Source organism: Ursus arctos, unplaced genomic scaffold (assembly GCF_023065955.2).
Source record: "Ursus arctos isolate Adak ecotype North America unplaced genomic scaffold, UrsArc2.0 scaffold_23, whole genome shotgun sequence".
In the NCBI taxonomy this organism is placed as follows: domain Eukaryota; kingdom Metazoa; phylum Chordata; class Mammalia; order Carnivora; family Ursidae; genus Ursus; species Ursus arctos.
In genome coordinates, this window is record NW_026622908.1 from 41003404 (window position 1) to 41029954 (window position 26551).

At 59.5% G+C, this 26551-nt stretch overlaps 1 protein-coding gene across 9 annotated transcripts in view; it reads right to left on the reverse strand.

Moving 5' to 3' along the window:
- The window catches only part of NRXN2 (neurexin 2), a 96501-nt gene that overhangs the window by 9800 nt on the left and 60150 nt on the right, over nt 1-26551 (reverse strand). For 7 of the 9 annotated variants that reach the window (XM_044378466.2, XM_026483332.3, XM_044378465.2 and 4 more), the window contains 5 exons: nt 18444-18625; nt 13112-13283; nt 8804-8893; nt 5132-5457; nt 2718-2796 (listed from right to left, as the gene is read on the reverse strand). In XM_044378466.2, the coding sequence (XP_044234401.1) occupies nt 2718-2796; nt 5132-5457; nt 8804-8893; nt 13112-13283; nt 18444-18625 (849 nt within the window). The remainder of the gene's footprint in view (nt 1-2717; nt 2797-5131; nt 5458-8803; nt 8894-13111; nt 13284-18443; nt 18626-26551) is intronic. The other 2 variants (XM_044378463.2, XM_044378467.2) reach the window with 1 other exon arrangement.

Sequence of the window (26551 nt, forward strand, 5' to 3'; positions counted from 1 at the left end):
AGCTGCAAGGAGGAGGAGGAGGAGAAGAAGTGGGGTCTGGGGTCTGTGAAGGGGCCCAAGTCAAGAGAAAGGGTGGAAAGCGAGTAGGGATGATCCGAGGCTTGACAGCTGGATGCAGGGAGGAGGGTCTGGCAGGTGGGAGAGATGCAAATGCCCTGGGGTCCCTTGGTTCAGCCCGTGGGTAGCCACTGTCTCCAGCCAGGCTGCCTTCACCTCTAATGCTGACCTTGGAGCCCAAGGAGCTAGAGGAAAAACCCTCCCTGTACGGGGACACAGGAGGGCCTCTGGCTGGAGTCCCCTTTCCCTCTAAGTAGGGGAGTGGCATGGTCTAGATCAGCGCAAGGGGCTCTGGAGTCATCTTGGTGTTCACCTGGCCTCCCATCAAGATAAAAATCCCACTTGAAGCACTTCAGAGTGCAAATGCAGGCATGCGCCCTGCACGTCTCAGGGAGAGCCGGGACCTTCGGACGGCTTCCTCTGGAGGCTGGAGCACACACTCTGCCCTTATTTTGAAGCCGGGTGCCGGGCTGCCCACCGGCCTCTCCCTACCCCCCAGCTTCCATTCCTCCTCTGCCCTCCATCCTCCCCTCCCTGGCTTGGCCCTTTGACTGGGGGAGGGCGGCTGACCCTGCCTGCTTCAGCTCCACCTCACTCCCTTGTCTCCATGCAGCCTGAGGGAGCTCGGCCCCCAGTGCATACACTCGGCGCCACAGCTGGGAAACTAGAATCTTGGTAGAGAGCGTGTGGCCCTGGTATGGCCCGGGATGTGCTGCGTGTCCCCGCACAGTAGCCGTCTGGCCCAACACTCCTCTCCGTGGGGTCCAGGGAGAGCAGACCCCTCCTCTCACCCGGCAGCCCCCGCCCCTGCAGAGTGAGCACACGTGTGCAAACACATGGGACGGGGCCAAATGCCCTTCTCTCATGACCCGCCAGCCCTTTGTCCCCAGAGTCGTATCCCAGGACTCTCACGCGGCCATTCATCACAGCCATTTGTGGCAGGCCTGGGCTCGAGCACGGCCTCCACCTCCAGGAAACCCCAGTCCGGACGAGTCAGAGGGGTAAAGCAGAATCTGGGGGGAGTGCCACATTGAAGCTGCCAGATGCGCAGAACCTCCCAGAGCAACGGCAGAGCGTGAGGGTGCCTCCCTGAGCTGAGATGGCCTAGTGAGATGGAGCCAGATGGCCCCCCAGCGGAGGGGCCTCCCCACAGTGGAGGGCATCTGTTCCAGAAAGCACCAGCTCTTGGCTGTGGACACAGAGGCCTTTCCAACCCAATAGCCTACAGCTCCTCCAAGTGCCTCAGGGCACAGGACCACCAAACAACCCTCTGCAGCCCTGGCCTATGGTGTCGGGGCCTGTACCCCAGAACTGCCTCTGCCCTTGATCTCTGGAACCTGAGCCTCTGCCCCAAGGCTCCATGGTTTTTCTTGCTCTTCCACAGTTGCGGCCTGTCCTCAGCCTGAGCGTCTCCTCTGGGACTGGCAGACACCCCCCCATGCCCCCACCCCAGGCCAGATTCACAAGATATGCCCCAGTCACACTGCCCACCTCACCTGACCAATCACCTCCCCCAACCCTGCAGGCATCCGTCCCAACCTCCAGCCTTCCAGTAGCAACAGCCCAGGTGCCACGCATTGCAAGGTAACCAGGAGAAGTCTCTGGAAACCCAAGCCAGGGATGAGGCTCCCACAGGCTCACCCGGGCCACCACCAAGTCCTATGATCCCTCGCTGCGAAATCTGGCCACATTCAGTCCTTCCTCCCTCCCTTCGGCCAGCTGTGAGCACAAGGACCTCAGCCCCTCAGGCTCTCGCTCCCCCCCCCCCGCCCCCGGCTCCCCTCGGCCACCCCCAACCTGCTCAGCTGAGCAGCCTTTGCACCCACCACACGGCTCCGCTCCATCCCCACACTTCTCAGTTGGCACTCAAGGCCCACCCTTCCTTTGCCAGTCGGGTCTCTCTCTGGGGCCACACCCTTCTCTCCAGCTGAAAGGATCCAGCAGAGGCCTGGAATGCCACCCCCAGGAAGCCTTCCCTCCCAGCCCTGCTCTCCTGCAACAGCAGCTGCTCCACTAGAAATCTAGACCAGACCTCAGGTCCCAATCTCCTCAAGGGACCACACATCTGGCTAGGGGCGCCTCCCAGCCACACACTGCCTGACACAGCGCTGCCGTGAGGTTGGCCTGGCAGCCCTGGCAGAGTGTGTGGCCACCTCCCTGAGACCAGGAATGAGGAGGGTCCTGGATGCAGCCGAGATCGCCTCTACTGCTGACCCAGGGAAAATCAGGCCTCAGGGACTGATGGGAGTTGCAGTTCTGGACCCAAGAGCTGATGGGATTTGTAGTTCCTAGGCCTGCATTCCCCCACCTACCCCCCCCCCCCATACCCAATAGACTCATGGGAGCTGCAGTTACTCATCTTGCTAGGGAAAAGTCTCCCTCTTTCCTTCCCAGCATTCCTTGGCCCTGAACCCCAGGATCCCAAGCTAAGGACCTCACTATCTCATGGGGCCGGGGCATCAAAGGGCCATCAAACTGCCTTGCCGGAGGGACAATTTGAGGGACCTGGAGGGGAATGGCAGGAAGGCAGAGGAAGCTATCGGGGAAAGGTAAGGCCTGGCAGCAGGCCCCTTGGGCTGGGGCCAGGTGGCAGGGACAGTCGCCCCCCTCCCACCAGCGTCACCCGGGCCCGGGGCAGGGGAGGGGGGAAAGGCACTCACCAGTACTGGGCTCACACTCTTCCAGGTCCTCGTCATCACTTGGACACTCGGCAGAGGCCACCAAGAGGTCATCTGTGTTCTGTGGGCGAGAGGAGGGAGGGGTGGGGAAGAGGGTTCGGGGGTGCGTCAGTAGGCCCCAAAGTCACCTCTTGAGGCGTGGGGCCACACAGGAGATGGGTGCTGGGCTAAGACACACACCCTGGTCCATGCCCCATTTCTCCCATTGCTGGCTGGGTGACCGACAGCCCCCCCATTCCCCACTGTGCAAAGACAGACTGGCCAGTACCCACCCCGAAGCAGCTCCCACGGCTCCCAGGGATCAGTGAGATGGCTCATGCTGTGTCTTTTATTTCTAGGAAGCCGGGGAGACTGGACGCTGGACCTTGGGGTGCAGGGCTGGAGCAAGGGGGCCTAGGGCATCAGGGAAATGAGGCATGGGGGCCTCTGGAGGCCAGCACAGGCAGAGAAGGGGAGCAGGACCTGGGGGGGGTGGCTCTTGGCTCCAACCTCACTACCCCACCACCCTCATCTCTCTCCCAACCCCCTTCCCAGAGCCCGGAACCAGGCTGCACACAATAATTAGGGCTGTGGTTGCCATGACAACGGGAGTCGACTTTGTCAGCATTTTCTCTCCTCCTGATTGCAAAAAAAGAGAATCCCCAAGATGAGTGAATGTAAGGGGGTGGGGAGGGGAGTGCACTCAGGGTGTGTTAGGGAAGAGACCCAAGGAGGGAAACCCAGAGTCCAGGCAGGAATGGTGCCCAAGAGACTGCACGGTGTGGGGAGAGGCTCCTGAAGGCCAAGGGTGGGAGGAGTCCCGGGTAGGGAGGGCTGAAAGGGTCACACGGTGCCTCTTCTCCACTCCCACACCCCCCACTCCACCCCCCACCTTCAGAAGACGGGTTTTCCTTTTGTATCCTTGCTCCCCTGCACCAGCCTCTCCTGTGGGGTCTTCTCCAGCACAGTTGTGACCCCTAAGGCCCCCACCCCTCTCTTCCACCTGGATGGTCTGCCCATCACCCTCCCACTGAGACTGGGGGACCCTTCTTGCCTCTGGGCACTGGGCATAGTTGGTGCCCAACCTTGGGTAGGACCAGGCCTTTCTCCCAGGGCTCCCTGCTCCCTGGGGCAAGGCCTGGCACTCAGGGTCCCTAGCTTTTCTCGGCAGTAAAGGCAGAGGGGAAGAGGGTTCAGACTTATCTCTCCTGCCTGCATGAGGCTGTTAGCCAGTGCCCAGCCCCCCACAGCACAGACTGGCAGGGATGAGGGGACCTCGAACTCATTTACGAACACTGAAGGCAGGCTGATGGTGGAGTTGGGGCCCACCCCCCAGACCGCCCCCAGACCTCTCCCTCACCCTGGGAGCACAGAGTTCTCTCCAGGCACAGAGGCTCAACAGCCTTGGGCGATGAGGGACAGAAGTAGCTTGGGCAGGGGGGCGGGGTGACTGAGTAAGGTCTCCTATGCCAGGTGTGAGCCGTCCCTGAGCCACAATCATCAATGGCAACAACCAGAAAACTCAGCTGGGCCCCCGAGTTGCCTCCATAAGTCACACATGCTCAATTGGCTTTTGGCACCAGGAAAGCCAGGCCTGTCCTGCCCCATGAGAGCCTCATTCCCCAGATATGCCCCCCCTCCAGGTACAAGAGAATATCAACTCAAGTCACTTGGGCTTGACCTGATCCAGAGAGGGCAGCTGAGCTGGAGGGGCAGGCAGTGGGGAGGGTAAAGCACCAGGGAACTGTCCGCACCAACACCCCCCTCCGATCCACAGGCACAGGGAACCCTGAGGCTGCCAGGCCGGGGCACCCACTCAAGGTCCCGAGGAGAGGACCCGAGAAGGCAGTGGGCTTGGAGTCCCACTGTGAGGACACCGGCAATTGGGGAGACACTGTTCCGGGCCTCCGCCAGCCTCCAGAGAGGGGAAGCCACCCCCAGCTGAGCCTCTGGCCCCTCCAGGGCGGTCTCCTAGGTGCCTGGCCAGAGCAATGCCACCCTGGTTGTACCCATCTCCTGCTCGCTGCCCACACCACACCGGGCCCGGCCTCCAGTATGGGGCAGGCACACGGTCATTCCACCTTCACCCCAGTCCAGACTTCCTCCCTCTTAGGTGGTCTTCCCTGGTCTAGCTGGAGTACCGAACTCCCCCTTAATGCTGGGCCTGGCCCCTAGAAACAGTGACCACCTTCCCATGTATAACATCCCTGGTCCCCAGGGCAAAGGCCACTTCGTGAAGAGAGGCCTTTCCCACCTCACCTGAACCATCACCATGACGACAAGGATGAGAGAGCAGCCTCCAGAATCCCACCAGACCCCTCAGACCCTCCCCTGGGCGCCACCGTTGCTCTGCAGACATCAGCCCCATCCCCCACCTAAGGCCTCGCTCCTCGTGCATCAGCCCCAAGGGCCCTCACCTGGGTGGTGCTGTCCCTCAGCGTGGGGGAGCGGCCCCGGCGTGTGGTTGTGGTAGCCATGGTGGTGGTGGTCTCCATGATGGTGGTGGCCATGTCGGCCAGCAGGGTGGTGGCCGTGGTCTCTGCACTGAGCAGCACGGACGGCCCCTCCCCCACCAGGCGCAGGTGGCCCTCAGTCCGCACATTGGGGTCGCTCTCGGCGGCCAGCGCCAGCACCTTGAGCCCATTGTAGTAGAGGCCGGACACCTGGCCCTGGAAGGGGCGGCCCTGATCCCGGCCCCCGATCTTGATGGCAGCCTGGCTGTTGAAGATGGTCAGCTGGCGGCCTGGTGGGGAGGGGAATTGGTGGGGGCAACAGAGGAGGGGCAGGCAGCGGGGGAGAGATCAGAGAGGGATGGGGAGAACAGAGGGAAGCCAAGGGAAGGAAAGAGGACCGAGAGGGAAACCAGCAAGGGGGCGGGGATGGGGGGTTGGAGAAATGAGGAAGGGGCAGACACCAAAGGGAAAGTCCTCGTCAGCCACAGCCCCCAGCCCAGCCAGGTGGGGAGCCCAGAGGGGGAGGGTCCCCAAGGCACACATGGGCTGGGAAAGGGAGCCCAGCTCCCCCCTCTCCCCACCATGCTCATGCCTCTGACCTTCCCATCCCCCTCTCCTCTCCTGCTCCAGGGGCATCGCCCCCCCAATTTCTTTCCCTTCCCTCCATTTGATCCCCATCTTCTCCCTCTGCTTCCCCAAACGTCCCACACCCAGTATCCAGCCCCGAGCCATGGAGCCCTCGGAAGCAGCAGACAGAGGAGACAAAGAGGCAGAGACAGAGAAGGAAACTGCCAGGCTGAGTGGTCAGTGCGTGTCAAAGCAGAGAGGGAGGCGACACCGACGTGCCAGAGGTGAGGACGGTGCGCAGGAGGAGGGCTGGCGTGCGCGAGGGTGGGAGCAGCCACGCAGACCCCACTCTGCCCTGCCAGCCACCACCCAGCCCACTGACCTCTGGCCAGGCTCCCCTCTCTCCTCCCCCCTCCAAGGCCCAGCCGCTGCCCTGCCTGGGGAACCAGGCCCTGGAGAGCAGAGGCCTTCCTCCCCGCCAAGACGTGCAAGCACAGAGATGGAAAACGTTAAAGGGACCTTGCTTCGCTCGCTGACAGCCAAAAAACACCGCTCCAGCTCCAGTCTCGCTCCCCACTCAGCATGACACCTCAGCATTCCCACCTGGGTGGGGTTCGGCTGTTGTTTTTGGTTTTAGTGGATCTGGGGGTCGGTTTAACCCTCTGAGTTTGTTGCTTTGGTTTGGTTTTTAGAAAAGATATTTATTATGTTTAAGTTTAGATTTAACTTTGGTTTTGGTGTTGCTTATTTTGGAAGGAGGGGGGCAGAGGAACTACTCCATTGCCCCCTGCTCCCCTGGACCTTCAGCTGCGGGCGCTGGGGGGTTTAAGACCTGGCTTAGCCCTTGTTAGCCTCTGGTTAGTGCCTCATTAAAGATCTGGTTTAGAGTTAGGTGTCTGTAAGCCCTGCCCCCAAACCCTGGGCTGAGGATAGTCCAACTTGTGAAACCCACACCCTCTTTGGAAACACGGGTTCCCTGGGCCACCAACCATCTGTCTGGTCTGCAGTCAATGACCGTCCACGGTGGGGGGAGTCTGCTCGGCCCTCTGCTCGGCCTCTCCGCCTCTGACACCCTCCCTCTGCCCAGCCCCTTACTCCACCCTGGAGCAGCGTCCCCATCTTACAAATGGGGGAGCCGGGGCCCACAAAAGCTGAGCACTGGTTAGTAACAGCTGGAATACCAGACCCAGAGAGGAGCCTGAGGACTACTGAGCCGGAGACAGCTCCCAGGCATGAAGAGGAGAAGGCTCACGGTGGTGGAACAAGTTTGGGAAGCAAACACTTCACAATTAAACGACAGGTTTCTTTCTCACAGGACTTCTCAGAGCCTTTATTAAACCAACGTCCATGTGCTTCTCCAAGAGGAAGAAACGGGATTCGGCATTTCCCAAGCTCATTTTACCACAAATCTCTTTCTTGAGAAGCCTCTCGTGGGACTTAGGCCTCCCCGGACATGTTCTAGAACTGGAAATGGACTCATTCAATAAATATTTATTGAGCACCCACTACATGCCAGATGCTGACAGAAAATCATCCCTCCAAGAGGGCCCAGATCTTGTTCTTAAACACCTTCCTGCTCCTTACGTCATCTCATTCTCCCAGCAGCCCCCAGGAGGTAGGCTGAGGGGGCGGAAGGGGCTCACCCCTCCTGAGAAAGGGGAAACGAGCTTCTCCTTCCACACTCTGGGAAATACCAGAGCATTCTGCCCAATCTTTCACTTTCTAGAAGCGGAATTAGAGATCTAAAGAGAGGATGCGGCCCCGCAGCTAGGGAAGGACCACTGGGGTCCACCATCCCCTCCACCACCCCTCCCCCCCAAGGGCCTGTCCAGCTCTGCCTACCTGGGGTCACAAGTTGTCCCAGCCTCAGCCCAGGCTGCTCCCCTGGCCTGATTCTGGGAGAGGGAGGTGGGTAATGGAGAGTAACCTACGTAGGTTGGCGAACTTGGCCCCTGCAGCCCTACCCACCACGAACTCCTCAAAGGGTTAAAGTTCACCCCGCTGGCGAGAGCAACCCAGTGCGGCTGGGGGCTGTAGGTTTTAGCGATGTCTGTGACAGTCCCTTTAACTTTTTGTCCTGTTATGGATTTATCACATCTGGTTATCAGTATGTTTAGTCCCCGCTGGCTGTGAGGGGGGCTGGAGGTGACGTTTGGGGGTTTTAGCTGGGGCAGGCCCCAGGGGACATTTAAAAGCACCGTTATCAGCTGGTTAGGTGGGGCTTTAACAGCTCTACTTCCCCCCTAGAGTTTAGCCTTAGAGGTACAGAGCTCGCCCCCTCTCCGAAGGGCATGGGATGGCTTTGCCCTTGGCCCCAACTTCCCTTGGTGACAAGCGGCCTTCTCCCTCACACCCAGCAGTGCCTCGCTGCTCTAGGTAGCCACTCGGCTAGCCCATGCTGTCTTCCTCACCAGCTCCGCAGTTACAGAAAGCCCTGTGGGACGGCCGCCCCTGCCCCTACCTCCTAGGGTCCCCCTACCCCCGCCTCTGTTACTTCTAAGAGGCCTTCTGGACCAACGTGGGCCCATTCCAGAGACTGTGCCCCACAGCCACTCCCTGGGGAGGGGGGAGCTTTCCAGTAGGATGCGAGGTCCCCATGCTTCCCTTTCCTCCTGGGACGACCCCGGTGAACCTTTTCCACCCTCCCTTTGGATCCTAGGGTCGCACTTCCTGCTCCTCAGAGCCCTGTGGCCGGCCCTTCACCAAACCCCGCCCCCGATCTGCACGCCAGCCTGCTTTACCAGGGTGGGCAGCCTGCTTTACCAGGGTGGGTCGGGAGGCTCAGCTCCATAGTCCCGCGGATTATCCTAGACCATCCTGGCTTCGGAAAGAGCCCAAGGACTCCCTGTCTCCTGAGCAAAACCCCAGCCCCGTCCAAAACCACCGCTCTGCTTCTAAAGACACAGACGACTGACTCCAGAGAGGAGAGGGGGGCATCCCGGTGGCATCATCAGGCCTCCGCTGAGGGGTGGGCGATGGGGAAGGCACGGTGGGGAAAGAGAGAGCTCTGCACCTTTAAGATAGTGTTTTTAAAGTTAATTAATTAATTAATTAATTCTGGTTAATTACCTTTGTCGAGCAGCCACTCATCTACTACTCGACCAAGCCGGTAGGGGATTCTCTGTCTAGCAATCGCCAGGCGCTCGTTATCAAAGTTTCCTTGGAAAAGTTTAGAAAGACAGTAGGTTTCTCAGGCGGCGAAGTCCAAAGGAGTTAGCAAAGTAATTACGCATTTCTCAGGAGACTCAGAGTAAAGCAGCAACACCCACCGGAAAGGGGGGGAAGGTCCACCCAAGGCAGGAGAAGAAGCGCTGGGTCCCTCGTCCTCCCGTCCCCTCCCTAGGCTCCTGCCCAGAGCCAGCCCCACCCGAGGGGCACGAGTGACCCAAAGAAAAAGACAGGGACATAGAAGAAAAGAAAAGGGGACGGAAAGAAAAGGCAGCTGGAAGGTCAAAGGTCAGAGGTTAAACAGGTTTATCTGCGCTCAAGCTGTTGTGCACACCTTCCTTCCCCAACCCAGAGTGGGGCGGTGGGGGCAGGGAGGGGCATTTAGCGGGTTTAAGTTAGGGGGGTGGGGGGCCTCAGTGGCCCGGCTGGTTACTGAGTTTAGAGGGTGGTTTAGAAGTGGGAGGGTTGGGTTACGTGGGGTTTATGCGGCATTTAGGGGGTGGCCCGGCACTCGTACTTAACAGTGACATTTAAACCACTTCTCCAGGCACTCAGCTCCCTTTCCCTTCCGTGCTCAGCTCCCCGCGGCGCCCCCTTTGACAGCTCACCCCACATCCCTACCCCACCAGCTTCCACCCCGATCCCTCGCTCCCTGAAGGGCCCACCGCCACCGCAGCCTTGTCGCCCTGCCCCCCACCCCATCTGCCTGCCACCACTACAGGTCACCCTGCCACCCTGCCACCCCGCCACCCCACCCACCCCTCTCCCCTTCTCCGCCTCTTCCGCAGCCATCTTGCTCCCCTCAGCCTGCCCTGGTTCCCTCCCTACAGGGCCCCCCAGCCCCTCTGTCTGGAGGCTCTCTTCCCCCGTCTCAGTCCCATTCCAAGACTCTCAGCCTCGGCTCTGCTCTGGTCCCCTTTCATTTCTGTCCTGGGGACCCAGCCCAGCTCCTGACCCGCTGTCACTCACTAGACTTTCTCCTTCAGGCTCCTTCCCCCAATTCCTAACCCCACCCCTTCTCCACCCTGCCTGTCCCTCTCTCCACTCACCATTGTCCAGGCCCTGGAGATGGGGAGGGAAGATTGTGCATGTGTGTGTGTGTATGAGAGAAACAGGGTGTGGAAAGGGGTTTGTCAGCGTGCCTAGGAGTTCGGAGTGCTCCTCCCCACCCCCACGGGCTGTGGATTATCCAGTCTGTAGCTGTGGAATGGGAATGACTTCCTTTGGGAATCTGGCCACTCTTCCCATTGAATCCACATATAGTGCTCCGTAACGTGTCGGGGGGCGGCTTTCCTGCTCCTCTCGCACTGCACAGCTACTCGGGCCCCCAGTGAGGCCTGGGCCCGGGCTGCCGTGGACATCTCCTGTGAACAAGCAGCACACGGCATGCCTGTGTGTGTGTGTGTGTGTGCGCGCGCGCACGCGCGTGCATACGGCTGCTCCCTCCCTAGGTGTTTCTGATGCAACAAGACCCTGCCTTCCCTACAGATTGAGGTCACAAGCGTTTGAGTAAAAAATAGATTGTTCACTCATTTAGTCACTCAACAAACATTTCTTGAATGCCTGCTCTGTTCCTGGTGCTGGGTATTAGAGATGCAAAGGCGAAGGCCTGGCCCTTACCCGCAGAGTGCCCCAGCCAAGCAGGCGAGACTGGCAAGGGACCAGCAGTGTTCTTCGTTCTGCTAACGGTAGCACAGGGCATCCCAGCCTGGGGATGGGAGTGAGAGGGACCAAAGAAGACACTGGAGGAGAGGAGCAGGGGCCAGAAGGGAGTCAGGCAGGGCAAGCTGGGCGGGCACGTATGCAGAGCCACAGACTCAGGAGGGCAGGAGGCTCTTAGGGATCTCCTGGGTGTGTCTATGCAGTTGTCCCTGTGTGCGTCCCGAGGGGAAGGGAAGAATGTACACCTGTCTCACTGGAGCACGTAACAGTTCTAACCAAAGCTCCGTTTGTTGAGCACCTCCTCTATGCCATGCCATTCTAGAGCTTTCCTTGGGTTATCTTGTGGGATTCTCATGGTATTACTACAAGGTGCCTATTAGCCCTATCTTGCAGAGGTGGAGACAGATTCAGAGAGGCTGGACGCCTCGCCCAAGGCCACACAACTTGTCAGTAGGAGTCCAGGATTAAAGGAACTTGGAGTCTAATAGCTGAGTCTCCGTGCTCCCGAAAAGTCTGGAGGCCCAGGCTCTGGGCCGGTGCCCTCTGCCAAGCCAGCCTGACAGCATGGCTCAGGCTGACACTCGGCTTTGGTCAACCAGGTTTCTCAGCTTTGCAGGTGAGGGGGCACCCAGTCGTCTTCCCCACCCCGGCCAGGGGTCCCTGAGCGGAGAAGAGCAGGCATGAACCCTCCCACCTGGCCTCTGGCCTGCCGGGCTCCCAGGGAAGAAGGCCTGGACCCGAGTCACGGATGGATGTGGTGAACCCTTCATGTCTTCCCAGTACAACCCTATTCATCCCAGGCTGGGGACCGCACCGCTACTGAAGTTGCCCTCACGTGTGTGTGGCTGACAGAGAGATGACTGCAGGGCGATCACACCTGCACAGCCTGGCCTATGTACCCGCAAGACTTCACACAGGAGTGTCTACGGGCCCCTGCGACCCCACACGTGCCCAGAACCCGGGTGCAGGCTGGCATCCCTCAGTAGGGCTCTTGTTTCTCCTGCATCGGTCTGACCTTATGAGTCTTTGCAGTCATCCGTGTGTCTGTGGTTGGCTGTATGTCCATCAGCCTCTGTATTTCTTGGGGCAGGGGCAGGGGGGCATGTGGTTCTCTTTAGCTCCAGAGAGTGTTGGGCACAAGCCTGCACGACTGGGAGCTGGGAATCTAGCTGGCGTGTTTCTGCCAGCTAAGCAGGCCCATGAGGGTTTGCACACCTGCACCGTCCCTGTCCTTCTGCCCACACCCTTCTCAGCCTCTCTGCCCCCGCCTCGGCTGTCACTTCTGCCTCAGGGAGGGACTGAGGCTGCAGATGCTCTCCCTTCTCCTCAGTCGCCCCCGGGTGTGACTGTGCGGGGTCGCTCAGCCAGATTATACCACCACAAGTCTGCATTTCTGCAGTTCTCCCTGCAGCGGCTTCTTTCCCCTCCCTCTCGGTCTCCCGCACTGGGCTCTCTTCCTCTCCCTCCCGAGGCTCTGTCCACCTCTTCTCCCTCTGGCTGGGTCCGTGCCACAACGTTTCCTTATATCTCTCTGCATCACTCCAGGGCTGCCTCCGTCTCTGCTCCTGTCCCAGTGACTGTTCCCATCTCTCTCCGTCGCCCCTCTCCTGGCTCCCCCGCACTCTGAGGCTCTTTCTCTGCCTCCTCATTTCTCCCGTGTCCTCATCCCCTCCCTCCCCTTGCTCCTCAGACCTGGGTTTGTCCTGGGCCACCACAACCATCACACTGTGTGATGCTGTCAAAAGAGGTTGTTTGCATTCCCGTGCTCCCCCCTCCTAGCCGGTGAGCTCCCTGCAAGCAGAGGTTGTGGTCTGCCCCCCGTGTCTCCCGAGGCTGCCACCCAGGAGGCTCCCAGTGAAAGTCTGTGGAATGCGCTTGCACTCTTGTCACTTGGTGTTCTCTCCCTTTCACCGTGTCCCTTATTCCCTGAGACACTGGGGTTCCTTTTCCCTGAGCCTCCGTGGTCACGTCTCTTCCTTTATCTAGATCTCCTGATATGAATCTTTGATTTGTTCTTTGTAAAGACCTTGGTTCATTCCTTGGTTCTGTCCTTGGAATCAGGCCTGCCTCCTCGCTGAGATATATTTCGGGTTACTTACGGATCTTCTCTCTTTGGTATCTGCATCTGCCTCCTCATTTCTGCCTGTCCCTCGATTCTAAACCCATCCTTTCCTCAATCGTGTCAGAGTCTCCCTACTTCTACCCCTCTTCCTCTTCTCTTCTCCCCCACCCCCACCTGGACCCTGGCCTTGCAGCCTTCCCAGCTCAGCTCTGCCCTCTCCCTCCTAGCCCACCGACTCCCAACTCCCACCACTGCGGTCTAGCTCCGCCTTGCGAATCCTGAGGTTGCTCTTTAGCCCCGCCCCCGCCCGGGTCCCCACTAACCTCAGCTTTCCCATGGCCTCTCCCCAGCACAGCCGGAAACCTCTCCGCTTAGCCCCGCCCCCAGTGCAGGCAGAGATCCTATAAGCGGCCGCCCTGTCAGCCCCGCCCTGCCAACGCCCCGCCCCGCCCGAAGCGCCTCCTCCGAGCGCCGGCGCCGCCTACCTGCCGGGTACCGCTCGTTGACCGGCCAGCTGTCCACCTGCAGGGTGGCGTTGCCACCACTTCGAGTGAAGCGCACCACGTGGTATTTGCCGTCGCTCACGATGGCGTTGGGCTCATCGATGGTAATGTCGTCCGTGCCCACGTTAAAAATCACCCCCACAGTGCCCTGGTCCTGGGGACAAGGAGGTAGAGGTCAGCAACCAGGAGGGAATAGCCGTTCACTCTTTCTAGAACTCCACCTGTGACCACCACCGGCCCAGATCCGTGGCACTTCACAGCTTCACAACGCACATCTCCCAGTCATGCCTTTGCTGATCCTCTCACCCGCCCAAAGAGGTGGGCAGGCTTGCCTCTTCCCCACATGCAGGCAAGGGAGTGACCTGAAATTCAGAGAGGTTGGCACCGCGGTGGGGTGCAGAGCCTGGACCGGGAGCACTTCCACTAACCATACCTGCCTCTTGTCTTTTGGTTTGTTCAGAATATTCACAAATGTTCACAGGGCATCCATTCTGTGCAAGGGCCACTGAGCCCAGGGCCCAGACGTGGTGCCAGGACCAAGCTGGGGGCCAAAGGGAGCTCAGAGGGTAGAGGCCTCCCTAAGGCACGACCAACAGAGAAGTCCGTGGAAGCCAGACCCGTGCCTGAAGAAAGTCTGGCCTCCCTGCTCCCCACAACCCCCAGCCTTCAGCCTCCCCTTCCCTGCATAATCAGCACTGAGCGGTCCCCAGGGACCCCGCACTAGGCAGCTCAGCAGGCTCCACGTTGGTCAGGCCTGAGTGTGAAATCATAGGAGTGGAGGCAGGGGTCTGAACTGTATATTCTGGGGTGGGGGGTGGGGAGGGTGGTGAATATGGAAAGAAATCAGGAGGACAAACCAAAATAGACTTACTAAGGAAAGGTGAGCTAGTGGGTGTAGGGTTAGAAGATGGGGCTGGGAGCTGAGGAAGGACAGGAGAGGAAAGTCAGAGACCCAGGCCTGGAGAAGGGGAGCAAAGAGTCAGTCTCAGTAACCTCTGGGACGCAGGGTCCCATGCTCTGGACAGGGCAGGGCCTGGGGAACCTTACAGAGGCCACCCAGGATCCAGTCCCAGAGGAGTTCCATCGATGGCACTGGTGTGAGAGGGAGCACTTCACTGAATCCCTAAAATGTGCCGGGCCCTCTGAGGATACCTCGCACACAAGTTCTCGTCATCCCCACAGCGACCCTCTCAGGAAGCTTATGGCATTCCCGATTCACCAAGGAGAAAACTGAGGTACAGGGAGGTTGAGTAACATCCCCAAATCCACATCACAGGAAAGGAATCCAGATTTGAACCCCAGTTGGCCTGACTCCAAAGCCAGTGCTCTCTCTCCCCTACCCACGAGTCTAGGGAGACACTGACTCAAACTGCACGGGGGATGATCTGAGCAGCTACTGAGGCCAACCCACCTGAGAGAGGCCCTGAACCTGAGCCCCTATTCCATTCTTCTGCACTTCCCAGCAGCCACTTGAGCTCAGCCTCCTGAATCCCCCACCCCCCTCCTCCTGCACAGGACAGACACCCACACAGGCTCACTTAGGCCCCCTGAATCACACACAGTCATAGGACCCAGATCATCAGAGAACACACACACACACACACACACACACACACACACACACACACACACACACCTTGGGTCTTCCTAAAAGACTACCCCAGTCCAGCCTGGGCATGAGGGCCCATTCAGCTGCCAGCTCCTGTATCCAACAGAGCCAAGGAGCTTGGTGGCCCTGAGGATGGGATGGGGGGCCTGCAGATGGAGTGGGGATTGGGGTCTTGCAGAGACTTGGACACAGGGTGGCCAGCTATGGCTCACTTGGAGATCTAGGCCCAATCCTTTCCCCACTCATGGGTCTAGTTCTCCCCCTCTTAGAACCTGGGAAAACCAGACACACACACACACACACACACACACACACACAGATATCTGCATGTAGCGTCTCTCCTCAGATGCAGTAAAGCAGGGAAACTGAGGCTGGGCTCACCTAACAAAGAGTACTCGCAAGCCCCACGCACCCACCACCCACAGACTGACAACATCCCAGGGAGACGGGATGATCACATGCTCCCCACACACATGAGGGGAACAGCCGATGCTTCTCAGTACTATTATTAGCAATAACATCGCCCAGAATAGCATCAGCCCCTTGGACACCTCAGAGGGTTTCTCCCCATGAGGCTCAGGCCAGGCAGTGATGGTGGTCAAGGAGCAGAGGCCGCCTGGGAGCTGGGGTGTCGGGGGGCCAGCCAGGGCGACTAGAAGGCAGGACACCCGGGTTTCCTAGGAGGCAGCCGAGCTCAGAGCCATACGCTCCGGGGGAGAGGCAGCTCCCAGAGCTGCTCCCGACGTGAAGTCAGTTGTCACTTCTGTTAAAGTCATTAATTCCTAATTCCCCAATTACCTCATTAGGCGGCGGTGGGGAGAACGCGGCCGCTCCTACAGCAAATAATTATGGGAGTCAAAATTAATTTGGCAAAGTGGAGCGACGCTTTATTAGAAACGTCAAATTGCTTTTCTCTTATTTTGCTGCCGCCTCCCCACTCTCTGAGAGCTGCTAATGACGCAGCGGTGGGAGCTGGTGTGTCACCAGGAGAGGAGGGCCTTGGGGGCTGCCCCCCAGGGGCTTCAGCCCATCAGGGCCCAGCGCTTCCCTCAGGGTTGGCCTCTCCCGAGGCTCCCACACTTCCTCCAGGGCGCCCACCCTCCCCAGGCGCCCCACCCCTGCCTTCAGCAGCACCAGGCACCAGGCCTCACTCCTCCATAACCCTAAGCCCGGTGAGGCCTGGGGGAAACGCTGGGAGAGAAGAGGGGGGGTCCCTTCTCCTTGCACCCCAAGCCCCTACACTGTCTGTTCAGTGCTGGGGAGCCCCGTCTCCTAACACCACAGGCACAAAGACACACAGGGGTGGTCAAGGAGGCAGACCCAGGGCACAGGAAGATCTAGATCTCCAAGTGGCCAGCTGTGGCTCACTTGGAGATCTAGGCCCAATCCCTTCCCCACTCGTGGGTCCAGTTCTCCCCCTCCTAGAACCTGGGAAAGCCACACACACACACACACACACACATACACACACACACTCGTATCTGCATGCAGCATCTCTCCTCAGATGCAGTAAAGCAGGGAAACTGAGGCTGGGCTCACCTAACAAAGAGTACTCGCAAGCCCCACGCACCCACCACCCACAGACTGACAACTCCCCATATCCTCCTAGAACCTAGAACCACAGATGATCGGGCTGTTGGCTGACACCGAGTGCTCCCTGTTGGCTGGGCCGCGTCCCGAGGGCTTCACACACACAATCTCACTGGAACCTCACAGCCTCCCTTTGTCCTTTTACCATCCTGTTATCGGGCCGTGCCACAGATGAGGACGCTGAGACTCATGGGGTGACTGCACGAGGACAGAGCTGAGACTCAAACCCAGGCTGTCAGCTCCGAAGCCACGCCTGGCCTCTTGTGACTGTGTGGAGAGAGAACACAGCCCTCACTCACAGACAAGGCCATGGAGATACAGCGGCACCTGCCACGGGGTCAGGAGACCGGAGTAACAGCAAGTACCACTCCCCTGGGAAAGGCTCACATGGAGCGACACACGTGATCAGAGGCCATGAGCCTGTCCCCCGCAGTCCCCCAAGGTCCCACTGTCACTCCTGACTCCATCAGTATGCACCCAGCCCCACACGCCACACAGAGTCATGTGTGCCGTCCACAGCCACGGTCTCTCACATCCAGCCGGAGACACTGTCCCGCTCACACAGGCACGAACCTTCTAGGCCTTCTCCCCAGGCGACTCGCCCCTCCACACCCCTTCCCTACACGCTTCTCTGCCTGGCCTCCCCCGTCCAGCGCCCAGCGGCTGCCGCTCCCACTCCTGCTCCACTCAGCCCACGGGACATCTCACGCCTCCTTCCTTTGCTCCCTGGTGTTGGGGGAGGGGTGTACAGCCAGGGGACCCTGAAAAGCTGATGGTCACGGAGGGGCTAGTTGCCACAGTCCAATCAGATGGGGAGGGGCCAGAGCCCAAACATGCTTCCTCGGTCCCCCTAAAGCCCAGGGCCCCCCACCCAGATCTTTCTGGCACATAGAGCCTGGCCGCCCTGCTCAAACACCCAGCTCAGGGGTCCTGGCCAGGGTCAGCATGTGGGATGCAGACTTAGAGGTAGAAGTGGAGATGGAGGTCAGAGGCCCAGGGTTAAGACCATGGGAAGGGGACAGGGGAGAGGCTAAGCGCAGAAATGAAACACAGCAAGGGCAGAGGCCACTGGGAAGCATGTGGGGTAGGACTAGAGATGGGGAAAGGGTCAAAGAAGAAAAGGGACTGCCTGAAGACCAGAGTTAGGATAAAAACTGAGAGGAGCCGTGAATATGTTGGGGGGGGGGGTCGGGGCATGGTATGACAAGTAGGGGGTATGACAGGTAGGGTGTATGACGGGTAGAGGGGTACGGTGGGCAGGGGGTATGGCAAGAATGGTGGATATGGCATATGGTGGGTAGGGGGGTATGGCGGGTTGGGGGATATGACGGGGGGTGTATGGTCTGTAGGGGGGTATGGCAAGAACGGTGGATATGACAGGTAGAGCAGATGGGGGTATGGAGTGTAGGGGGGTAGGGCGAGTAGGGCAGATAGGGGCACGTTTGGCAGGAGGCCCAGAGGGAGACACTGGAAAGCAGCTGAGGTTGAGGAGGGGAGCTGGGCAAAAAAGGGCAGAGCCAAGTGGGACAGGAGGTCCGGGTGGGGATGTGGCGCTGGGCCAAGAGGTCAGAGAGGAGTGAGTGTGGCCAGAGAGGGTATAGGGGAGGCAGGGTAAAGGGGCCGCTGGGAGGGCAAAGGTCATGGGGACAGAGGTTAAGGGCAGAGCACAGGCAGCCGCAGGGTCCATAGGCAAGGAGCAGGCATGGACTGCTCGGGGGCCAAGAGGTAGGAACAGAGCGAGAATCCAGGCAGGACACAGGGGGCCGCCCTGGGTGGTCTAGCAGTGAACAGACGACGGCCCTGGGCAGTTACCATGTGGGGATGCTTCATGGCCTGCAGGAGAATGGCCAGAGGCTCAAGGAGGCCCTGTGTTCAGGAAGGTCAGAAGCCACAGATGGAGTCAGGGAGTGGGGAGCTGGAGAGCTTCAGATCAGCTAGGGTGGCTCTAGGAATGCATGACACGAAGGGAGTGGGTCTCAGAGGCAGAGCCACGCAGAGGGACCTCCGGGAATTGGGGAACACATGAGGGAAGATTCGAGGTGCTGATCCCATGGCAATGAGGGGACGAAGACCGGGGGTGGGGCCGGGGCAGGGGCCGGGGCCCTGGACCCTTACGATGTGCAGCTGCAAGTAGTCTCCGAGGCCGGAGGCACTGTCCACCCGCACCAACACAGCACTCCGCTGGTGCGTGCTGAAGCCCACGGCCAGGCGGTCCATCCTCGTGCTGGGCCGGTCATTGGGGGGCCACGTGTAGGTGATGAGCGCTCCCCCCTTCCCAAAGATGTATGTAGTCCCGGCTGCAAAGAGAAGGGAGAAAGGGAAATATGACTTCAGGTGAGCGAAATTGGCAGGTTCTCGGGGCCGCAACCAGAGCACAGGGCCACCGGGCTTGGGCTGTGATACCCACAGCAGCCGCCAGGCCCTGCAGTGCTCGGGAACAGTTGGCGGGCGGGTGCCCGGTGAGAGCCCGTGCACGAGCACAGACAGATGTAGCTGCCTCATCAAGAATTCTCGCTTTAATTACAGCAAAACAGAGAGGCAACAGAGAGAGGGACACAGAGAGAGCCCGGAGCGAGGCTGCAAGGGGACCGAGAAGTGTATGGAGGGCAGGCAGCACCCGGAGGGCCTGGGCCCCACCAGCTCAACTTCTCCCCGCTCTGGCAGAGGTGACAGATTCGAGGTGTGTGCTTCTGTGGGGCCAGGCTGAGCGGGCACCAAGGCGAAAGGAGCCCCAGGCGATGGCGAGAGGCGCAGGGGCTGTGTTCAGCTCTGACTCATAGCCCACAGCCTGGCACCCTTCCACCACCTGCCCCCACCCACTCCCAAGCCCCTGGAAATCCTGGTCCCAGTTTGCCCAGGACTCCTTGCTTCAACTCCCAATTAGGGGGCTGCCTTCCCAAAAGAGGGGGTGCCTGGAGCCTTGCCCAGCAAAGAAGAGACAGATATTGGGGCTGGGGGGGGGTTGGTATGGAATAGAGACTGACAGCCAGAGGAGGAAGGAGGCAGAGAGACAGATGGACAGAGAGGGACAGAGAAGGGTGTAGGTGAGAGAAAGTGGGAGAATGGGAGCCAGAGATGAAGGCTCCCTCTCCCTGCCCTCCCCCACCCCACCCTCCCTCCCCCTCTCAGTCTCCTCCATCCGGCTGCCGGGGGCGGGTGTGAGGTCCCTAACGATCTCAGCCCCAAAATAAACCCCATTAGTTGCCATGTTCCCTCCTGCGGCTGACTGGGCTCCCTGGGGGGGTGGGGGGTAGGGGCAGACCGATGGCTGGGGTGGGGGTTGGGGGCTGGTCACCCAGTTTCCGGGAAGGGAGTCTTGTCTGGGAAGCCTTAGAGGACTAGTACTCTGGGGCCTTCAGAGAAGGAAAAAAACAATCTTGCATTCTTTAGAACATAAATGGAGCAGATGAGATTCATAAAATGATTAATTAAATAATTAGCCACTAACGACTCCTCTCAAAGCACTTCTTGGGGGAGAGGGGTGCAGGGGAGGACTTATCCGGAGACAGGCAGGTGGGTCCTGACAGCAAAAGCCTGAAGTAACCGGGGAGGAAAGTGGGGCCTTCAGGTAGGATGGCAAGCCCTGGGGTCAAGGAGCTAGGAGCCAGGGAGGCCAGGCTCGAGGAGGGCCTGAGGCCTGAGACACTTGGGAGGCACACACCCGCTCCGTCAAGCCAGCAGCCCAGCTGGTAATACTAAGGCCAGGCCCCTCAAGCACCTTGGGAGTCTCTCACCTCAGGGACTGGAGCCCCAGTGCAGTTTGGACCATCAGGGATGAGGGGGCGCTACTCCAGGAAGCTCCTAGGCCCCTCAAGGAGACTCGACTCCGAGGGCCTTGGAGGGAGGCGCCCTCTGCACCACCTGTGGGCCCAGGACCGAGCTGAGGAGAGAAGGGAAGGCTGCTGCCTGGGTCCCAGAGAGGCAGTGAGGCCAGCAGGGGCTGGGGGTTGGGGGGAGCAGGAGCTGTTCTCCAGAGCACTTGTCATCAATGCCCTCCATCTCCCCAGATCTGGCTAGAGAGGAGGGAGGACCCCGGCCCCAGGGCAGCGCAAAGCAGACAGGAAAGAACCACCCTGATGCTAATGACAGACCTGTCACTACGGCGGACAGAGGGAGCGTAGCGCTGCCCCCTGCCCCCTGACCAGGTACCCTTTATACCTGGGGGCCCTGGGGGCCCAGGGTGAGGGCGGAACCCTCAGGACGGGGCCCTGGGATTGGGGAGGAGAGCTGGCCGGAGGTAGGGTACACAGCGAGCCACACCCCCACCCCGGGCGGGTCACTTGCCCGGAAGGGGCTGGGCCTGCAGGCCAAGAGCAGGGTAGGCGGCAGCCGGTACGGCCTCTCCACTCCCAACACTGCAGCACTCTGAAAACCCGGCTGTTTCCATGGCAACCATCATACCCAGGGTCCTCCCTTCCCCCTCCACTCATAAGCTGCAAGTCCAAATTTGGGGGGTGCGGAGGGCCAGGGGAACTGAGATTGCTGACCTTCCTCCACACACCCCCCCTCCCGGCCTCCCTGACCCGAGGCCGCTGCCTCTTCACCCCATGGGCTCCAGGGCCCCCCAGTCAGACGCAGGAGGGGCTCATTGGGTCTCTCGGTCCCTCAGACCTGCCATACCCCACGTCCGTGGGGCCTGCTCCCAAACCTCCCAGGTCTAAGGGAAAGGAAGCCCCTTCTCACGGCCCCACCCCAGGCCCCCAGACAGCACATCAGCTTGGAGAGAACCCTGCCTGAGGCCGGAGAGGGTCTGAGGAGCAGGCAGGCCCCACGCTCACAGGGCAGGGAGTTCTCTGGGATCAGAGGCCCCGCGGGCACCCATCCCCCAGGGACGCACCCGCAGACCCCACACACAGGCGACGACACACCCAGCGGCACACAAAGACCAGTGCGGGGAGGCAGGCTGCGAGAGGAGACACGAGGCAGCCGGCGAACATGGCGGGGAGCGCACAAAGACGGGCCTCCGCAGGCAGCGAGGACAGGGCTCCGGCGCAGGACAGGACCGGCCACACGTCCCCGCCCCCGAGGCCAAAGGGCACCCCGCCCCCAGCCCTCCAGCCCCCAGCCCGCCCCCGGGGTTTACGGCCCAGCTGTTGTAACACTGCAGCCAGTTTATTACGCGGGGCGGGCCTGTTAAAGCCTAAGGGCGTTTATTACGCTGTGGGGGAATCGGGTGGAGGGACGCGTCTTGCTGCTTATTGGACTGGGGCAGCAGTAATTACCCTGGGGAGACATCTCTCCCCCCAGCAGGGCGCTTCTGCCAGGTGAGGGGGGCAGGCAGGCGGGCAGGGGGGTGGGGCCCCGCTAGGTCCCTCCCTGTGGCTCCGGGCTGGATCCTGAGTCCTGAAGGTAACACCGGGCTCCCCCCCCACCCCCCCGCAAGCTGTCCTCTACACCCTGGCCACCAGACTCCCTGGGGCATGGAGACAAGGAGCCCAGGACACCACACCACGTCCAGAACCTCTGAGAGGTTCCGGAAAGGGCTCCGGGGGCGGGGTCTAAGCCAAGTCCCAAAATGTTACTCTAGGATGGCCCAGACCGCTGTCTTTGACTTCCCCATGTAGCTAGTGAGCTACATAGTGCCTGACAGAGGAAAGGGGGGGCGCCAACAACCCTGAAGCCCAAGACAAGAGAGCCTCTGGCCACACACAAGGTGCCACGGGCCCAGGTGCCCACCACCAACGGCCCAGGGCTGGCGCCTTCTGTCCACACCCAACATAGTCTGGGCCTCCTGGACCCCGAAATTCACTGATCCCAGTAAAACACTGAATGATCAAGAATCTTCCATAGAGTTCCCACACACCTGCATTCTAGAAAAACACAACAACCAACCATTAACAATGGTTAGCTAATGCAGACCCAAACAATAAACTCATTCCACATAAAAAAAACAAAAACAAAAAACCATAAAGTGATGCCCCGTGGTTAAAACTACCTGTGCAGCCCCTCCGTCTGCCCGCCTCCCCTGCAGCATCAGAAGCCATGACAAAAACCTTCTAGTAGACCTAGAATCACGAGAGGCTAAAACTCCTGTACAATCCAGAAAAGCCGTGGTCCTGGGTGCCCACAGCCCATACCAGCGGTTTATATGGACCTCCACAACCCAGGGGGACCCCCACAGGTCCACATCCCTGGGCTCAGCTCTCTTGATCGAGAATCCCAGAACAATATCCCCTCAATTCTTATGCCCATTCTTGGCCATAACCATCCAGTCAGAAACCCAAGGTAACACACCCATTTTCAGAATCAAAGTCAATGTCAGCCCCCTGTAGAAGCAAGCTGGAGGGATGAACCAGAACCGCTGGAAGGTACTGACTCAGGACTGAGGCTGGAATTGACCCCTCCACCCCTGGCTTCAGGGAGTAGCAGAAGTGAAGGTCGGAAGGTCTGAAAGGCTCCGAAACCAAAATCGGGGTCAAGGACCAGGAGAGTGACACCCCCTCGGGGCATTTTTAGGAGCCAGGTGTACTGGTCCCCCCCACGCCCAGACTGACATCAGGTGCAGGGGTGTCAATGGGTGTCTGGCGGGTCGGTAGGGATATTATGTAATAGGAGGGATTGGGGGTTGGAAGGTAAATGGAGGGAAGGAAGGCAAAGAGAAATACAGGGAGAAGCCAGGAGAACAGACATGGAGACGCGAGTGCAGAAGGAGAGGCTCCCTCACACTGGGGGATGCTAGGGAGATGGTGGGGCAGAGAGGACGGATCTCCCAGGGCCTAGAAAGCTCTTCCAAGCTGGCCTCTTCCTCTAGCCAAGCATGGGGTCCCAAGAGAAGCCTGCCCTTTCACCTCTCCTCATGACTAAGGTCAGCAGAAGTGGGGGTCAGCCATAACAGATGGCCTCCTCCCTACTCTTCTAGCTGCCCTTTGACCCTCTTCCCTCCTCTCACCTGCCAGACCCTTTCCAGCTCCTCCCTTCAGGCTCCCACCTGTCCTGCAGCGCCCTCCAGCCCCTCCTCTGCTGCCATGTGGCACTGGGCAGCCATTAGCCCTCTTGGGGCTGTTCTTCTCCTCTGCACAGCAAGGGGGTGGCCATCTCTGAGGCAACCCCAACACCAACATTTCATACACCACCACCACCACCCCCCCCATGCTCTCTCCTCCATTTTCTCTCTCCTGGTCTCCCAGCTCTTTGCATCCTGACTCCAGCTCCATCATTGAGCCTCCCTGTGCCACTCAGCTCCAAGCAAGGCCCCTCCTTCCAATCTGCTCACCTCCCCTGGGCCAGCTCCTCTCTTGGTCCCTTCCTTTTTCACCTCTGGCCCTCTGGCCCTCCCCCCAGACATTCTCCCAATATCCCTGCCTCCCCTTCTGAATCTCACCCCTCCACGCCTCACCTCAGTGCCCACAAGGACCATGTCCTATCTGGGCCCCTTTGGGAGCAACACTGGGTCTCTGGGGAGCCAGAGAGAACAATGAAGAGGAGGGAGGAAGGCACAGAGGGCCAGAGAGCTCCTGGGGAGAAAAAGGGAGTCAAGAGCCAGAGAAGGTGCCGGCTGGGGAAGTGGAGCGAGAGAGAGAAGAGAGAGTGCTACATGGAGAGGACCCCAGCTGGGACAGGGACAGAGATGAGTGGGAGGGACACTGCGCTGGGGAAGAGAGAAGAAAGCAATGGAGAGGGGGCTGGGAAGAGGCCACTCTTGGGAAGTGAACAAAGACAGCATAGAGGCATGAAAAATGAGCTAAAGACAAAGGAGGTGAGCAGGGGAGAGTAGAAACAAGGTGAGAAGATTGGAAGGGACATGGGGGCAAAGTTTGGAAGCAAGGATGGACAGATGTGGAGGGCACTGGGGAGGCAGAGGGGACCGCAGACACGGTAGGCCCTGAGGGGCATGGCTGGGAAGGGAGGAAGATACAGGCGTGGAAGATGAAGGGGGAACAAAAGTGGAGTAAAAAAAAAAAAAAAGAGAGAGAGAGAGGTGATGGATGGGCAGAAATGGGAAGTGATGGAAGTACAGAAATGGGAGGCAACAGGGTACAGAGTGAGAGCTGGTGGCAGCACAGTGATGAGGGGCCAGGAGAGTCAAGCTAAAAGGTGATGGGAGCTTGGAGATGTCAGGACACCATGGTAGTCAAGATAGGAGGTGATGGTGGGACAGGACTAGGAGGCAAAGGAGGTACAGAGATGGGAGGTGATGGGGGACGGGTCTGGGAGGCAAAGGAGGTACAGAGATGGGAGGTGATGGGGGATGGGTCTAGGAGGCGAAGCAAGTACGGAGATGGGAGGTGATGGTGGGACAGGTCTAGGAGGCGAAGCAGATACAGAGATGGAGGTGATGGTGGGACAGGTCTAGGAGGCGAAGCAGATACAGAGATGGAAGGTGATGGGGGATGGGTCTAGGAGGCAAAGGAGGTACAGAGATGGGAGGTGATGGGGGACGGGTCTGGGAGGCAAAGGAGGTACAGAGATGGGAGGTGATGGGGGACAGGTCTGGGAGGCAAAGGAGGTACAGAGATGGGAGGTGATGGTGGGACAGGTCTGGGAGGCAAAGGAGGTACAGAGATGGGAGGTGATGGGGGACGGGTCTGGGAGGCAAAGGAGGTACAGAGATGGGAGGTGATGGGGGATGGGTCTAGGAGGCGAAGCAGGTACGAAGATGGGAGGTGATGGTGGGACAGGTCTAGGAGGCGAAGCAGGTACAGAGATGGGAGGTGATGGTGGGACAGGTCTAGGAGGCGAAGCAGGTACAGAGATGGGAGGTGATAGGGGATGGGTCTAGGAGGCAAAGGAGGTACAGAGATGGGAGGTGATGTGGGACAGGTCTAGGAGGTGAAGCAGGTACAGAGATGGGAGGTGATGGAAGTGCAGAAGTGGGAGGTAAGAGAGGTACAGAGATGAAAGTGGTGGGGGTCCCCTCTAGAAAGTGATGGCAGTGTACAGGGAAGGGAAGTGATGAGTGGACTAAAATGGGAGGTGATGGGGCCTCTGGGATGGGAGGTGACAGGAGGTGTGAGGTGGAATGTGAACGAGGGACTGAGATGGGAATTGATGGGGTCTGGCACGGAAACGAGGTGAAATGGGAAGACGGTCGGACGTGGAGGTGATGGAGAGTGCACAGACTGATGGTGTGGGGTGCAGTGATGGGAAGTGAAGGGCCACAGAGACCAAGGAGGACAGAGATGGAAGGTGGCAGGTACAGAGTCACAAATGGCATACAGAGACCCTTGGGGTTGGAGCTATGAAGTGATGAGGGGGCTGAGACGGGAGGTGATACAGGACAGAAACAAGAAGTGACAGAGATTGGAAATGGAAGGTGATGAGGTCTGAGAGGGAAGATGAAGTAGGTTTTGAGATGGAAGGTTATGAGGGGCTGAGATAAGAGGTGACAGTAAGTGGAAAGTGATAGAGGACTGCCACAAGAGGCGATGGGGAGACTGGGCAGGGAGGTGATGGGGAGCCTGGAGTGGGGGTGATGGGGTGATAGGGAGACTGGAATGGGGGTGAGGGAAAGACTGGAATGAGGGGTGATGGGGAGAGGGACTGGGAGATTACAGGGAGCCTGGGTTGGAAGGTGATGGGGAGCCCAGGATGGGGGAACTTAAGCTCCTAGCAATAGAGCTGTAGAGGTGAGAGATGCTGGGGGTCAGAGGTGGAGGTAGGGCAGAGATGAACGGGCATGCAAAGGAGAAAGGAGGCTGAGAGAGGCTGGGACGGTGGAGCCATCTGGGAGGTGAGGGAAGGACGGTAGGGGGTAAAGAAGGGAAGGTTGCTGGAGGAACAGAGGTGAAACAGAGACGGACATGGCGAGGTGAAAGAGGAAGAGATGGGACATGTCAGAGGCAGAGATGACAGATGGGGCAGAGGGGAGCACAGATGGGGGGACACAGATAAGAACCCGGGTACAGAGACGCTAGAGCAGCCATGGGAAGGTAGGGAGAGGCAGAGGTGGAGGGAAGGTGGCTGAGAGATGGTAAGGGGCAGAGATGGAGGAGATGGTGAGGAAGAGAGACCGGGTAGGGGAGAGCCGGACAGAGGATGAAAGGACAGAGATGGGGAGGTGACGGGAGCGGAAACAGGAAGGTGATGACAAACCCGAGATGGAGAGAAGGAGGTGAAGGTGAGGCAAGAAATGAGTGATGGAGGCAGAGCTGAGGGCGAGGAAGGAAGGGGCTGATGGAGAGGCGAGGGTGGGGCTGAGAAGATGGGAGCCGGACATGGTAGGTGAGGGAGCGCGGGCCCGCAAAGCGGAGGGGCCGGGCTGGGCGCGCACAAGCCGGGGTGCG